General features: G+C 42.3%; 1 protein-coding gene across 1 annotated transcript; it reads left to right on the top strand.

The window, feature by feature from the left end:
* The first annotated feature begins 299 nt into the window (after nt 1-299).
* On the top strand, nt 300-1,689 carry LOC129658767 (GTPase IMAP family member 7-like). Its single transcript, XM_055589604.1, has one exon. It carries the CDS (start codon nt 300-302, stop codon nt 1,188-1,190), a length of 891 nt encoding a protein of 296 aa, XP_055445579.1. The 3' UTR covers nt 1,191-1,689.
* Nucleotides 1,690-2,193: the final 504 nt, after the last annotated feature.

Raw genomic sequence — 2,193 nt, forward strand, 5'->3', positions numbered from 1 at the left:
ATTTTGTTAAATGGAAAAAAAATTACGGTTAAAAAAAATTTTTAACATGCAAATGCTACTTTCATCACGGCAACACAGGAGAGGCATTTAGTGGGAATTCGAATAATAAATAGAAGATATCAAAGAACGAATCCTCCGCGAAAATACTTCACCTGGCTTAGAAGACTTGGAATGATTTATATATTCAGTAGAGTAAGAAATCAGGGTTGGGAATGGTTTCAAATTAATCTAAACACTTTTTTCCTTTTCTTTGTAAACTATAACTGACTTGCCTACACTCCACAGCCTCTGATGTGGACATGGCTGCCACCCAGGACGTCAGTCTGAGGATCGTGCTGGTCGGGAAGACCGGAAGTGGGAAAAGTGCTACTGCAAACACCATCCTCGGGGAAAAAATATTCGACTCTAGGATTGCTGCTGAAGCTACTACCAGAACTTGTCAGAAAGCATCCCGGAAATGGAAGGGGAGAGAGCTTCTCGTTGTTGACACCCCAGGGATCTTTGACACCAAGGAGAGCCTGAACACCTCCTGCAGGGAAATCAGCCAATGTGTCCTCGACTCCTGTCCCGGGCCTCACGCCATCGTCTTGGTCCTGAAGTTGGGCCGCTACACACAGGAAGAGCAGCAAACCGTGGCGTTGATCAAGGATCTGTTTGGGAAAGCAGCCATGAAGTATATGATCATCTTATTCACTCACAAGGAGTATCTGGGGGACCAGAGCCTGAGCGACTTTTTGAAGAATGATGTAAACCTACGAAGCCTCGTCCAGGAGTGTGGAGACCGCTGCTGTGCTTTCAGTAACAGCAAAAACACAAAGCAGGCTGAGAAGGAAGCTCAGGTGCAGGAGCTGGTAGAGCTGATAGACAAGATGGTGCAGAACAACCAAGGGACTTACTTTTCTGACACCATTTACAAAGACACATTGGAAAGCCTGAGAAAGCTGGAGGAAGTCTTGAGTAAAAGATATACTGATCAATTAGAAATAGAAATCCAAAAGGTGGAAAAGGAGTGTGCTCAAGCATGTGAGAAGATAATGCAGGAAAAAGAGGGGAAAATTGAATTACTAAAGATGGAATATGAAAAAAAACTAAGAAACATTAGGAAGGAGGCTCAAGACAATGTATTTAGCCATGTATTTGATAACATTATGAAGGTGCTTTCAAGAATATTTCTTTTGTTCAAGAAGTAACTATTTTTTCACAGTTTACTATGCTTTGCAAAGCATCTCTCCAGCTCACTCCCTATTGCTGTCCATGCCTGCCTCCCCTCCAACAAATACCAACTACAAAATTGATTAGTTTGAGCTCTGGTTCATTGGACATGGTTCAAAGACTCAAATGAAAGGAATTACAAGGCTGAAATGCATCTTGCATTGAGCATTAGCCCTACCTGTGAAATACATTACACAGGCCCCTTGTGAATATTGAGTAAATATCAGCAAAGCTTCCAGTCCCCCCAGCAGCATTTTCTCTGGTTTGTGAGAGATGAGATAATAAATGTTTGTTGTTTTAAGCCACTAAACTTTGGGGTAATTTGTTACACAGCAATAGATAACTAGTACAAGGTGTAATGTATGTTTATGCATATATACAAAATATTTCTTTAAATATTGGCCACTCTGCTTGCCACTGGGGAAAGGAATTTCAGATTCTGGGAATCAGGGGTGGGAGGAAACTTATTTTGTACTGTAGACACTTTAATCTATTTCAGTATAGTTTTTATCCAACAAATGAACAAAGAGACAAATAATAACATTTGTAATAGCCTCAAATAAACAATAATTCCAAAGGCCCATTTCAAAAACAGTTGTCTTATTTATCTCTGCTTTCCTTTTCTAGGTGTTGGCTTAAAGTTCTTCTGCCTATAAATTCAGATCGCTCTGTGCCAGAATGTTCCATTTCCCCCTACAGATCCACTCTCTTCCCTTTTATGTCCTTTGATCCTGCCAGGGACCACATCCTGGGGTGCAATGTTCTCTGACTCTCTCTCAGACACCACCAGTGAGGAGGCCAACAGAGGATCCATGGGAGCCAGAGAATTAGATGAAGACGTTTGTCTCCTGGATCCCTCTCTGCCCGGTCCTATCTGACCAGCTGTCACCTCCAACCAAAGGTCCAGCCACAGGCATTGGGGACTCTCAGATCTGACCAGTAAAATATACCTGTGTAGGAGTCCTGTCCTGCCACACCTGT

The sequence above is a fragment of the Bubalus kerabau genome, chromosome 8, assembly GCF_029407905.1.
Source record: "Bubalus kerabau isolate K-KA32 ecotype Philippines breed swamp buffalo chromosome 8, PCC_UOA_SB_1v2, whole genome shotgun sequence".
In the NCBI taxonomy this organism is placed as follows: Eukaryota; Metazoa; Chordata; class Mammalia; order Artiodactyla; family Bovidae; genus Bubalus; species Bubalus kerabau.

Bases quoted from the DNA above. Each gene is read 5' to 3' on its own strand.
- LOC129658767 (XM_055589604.1), top strand. From the start codon at position 300: ATGGCTGCCACCCAGGACGTCAGTCTGAGGATCGTGCTGGTCGGGAAG.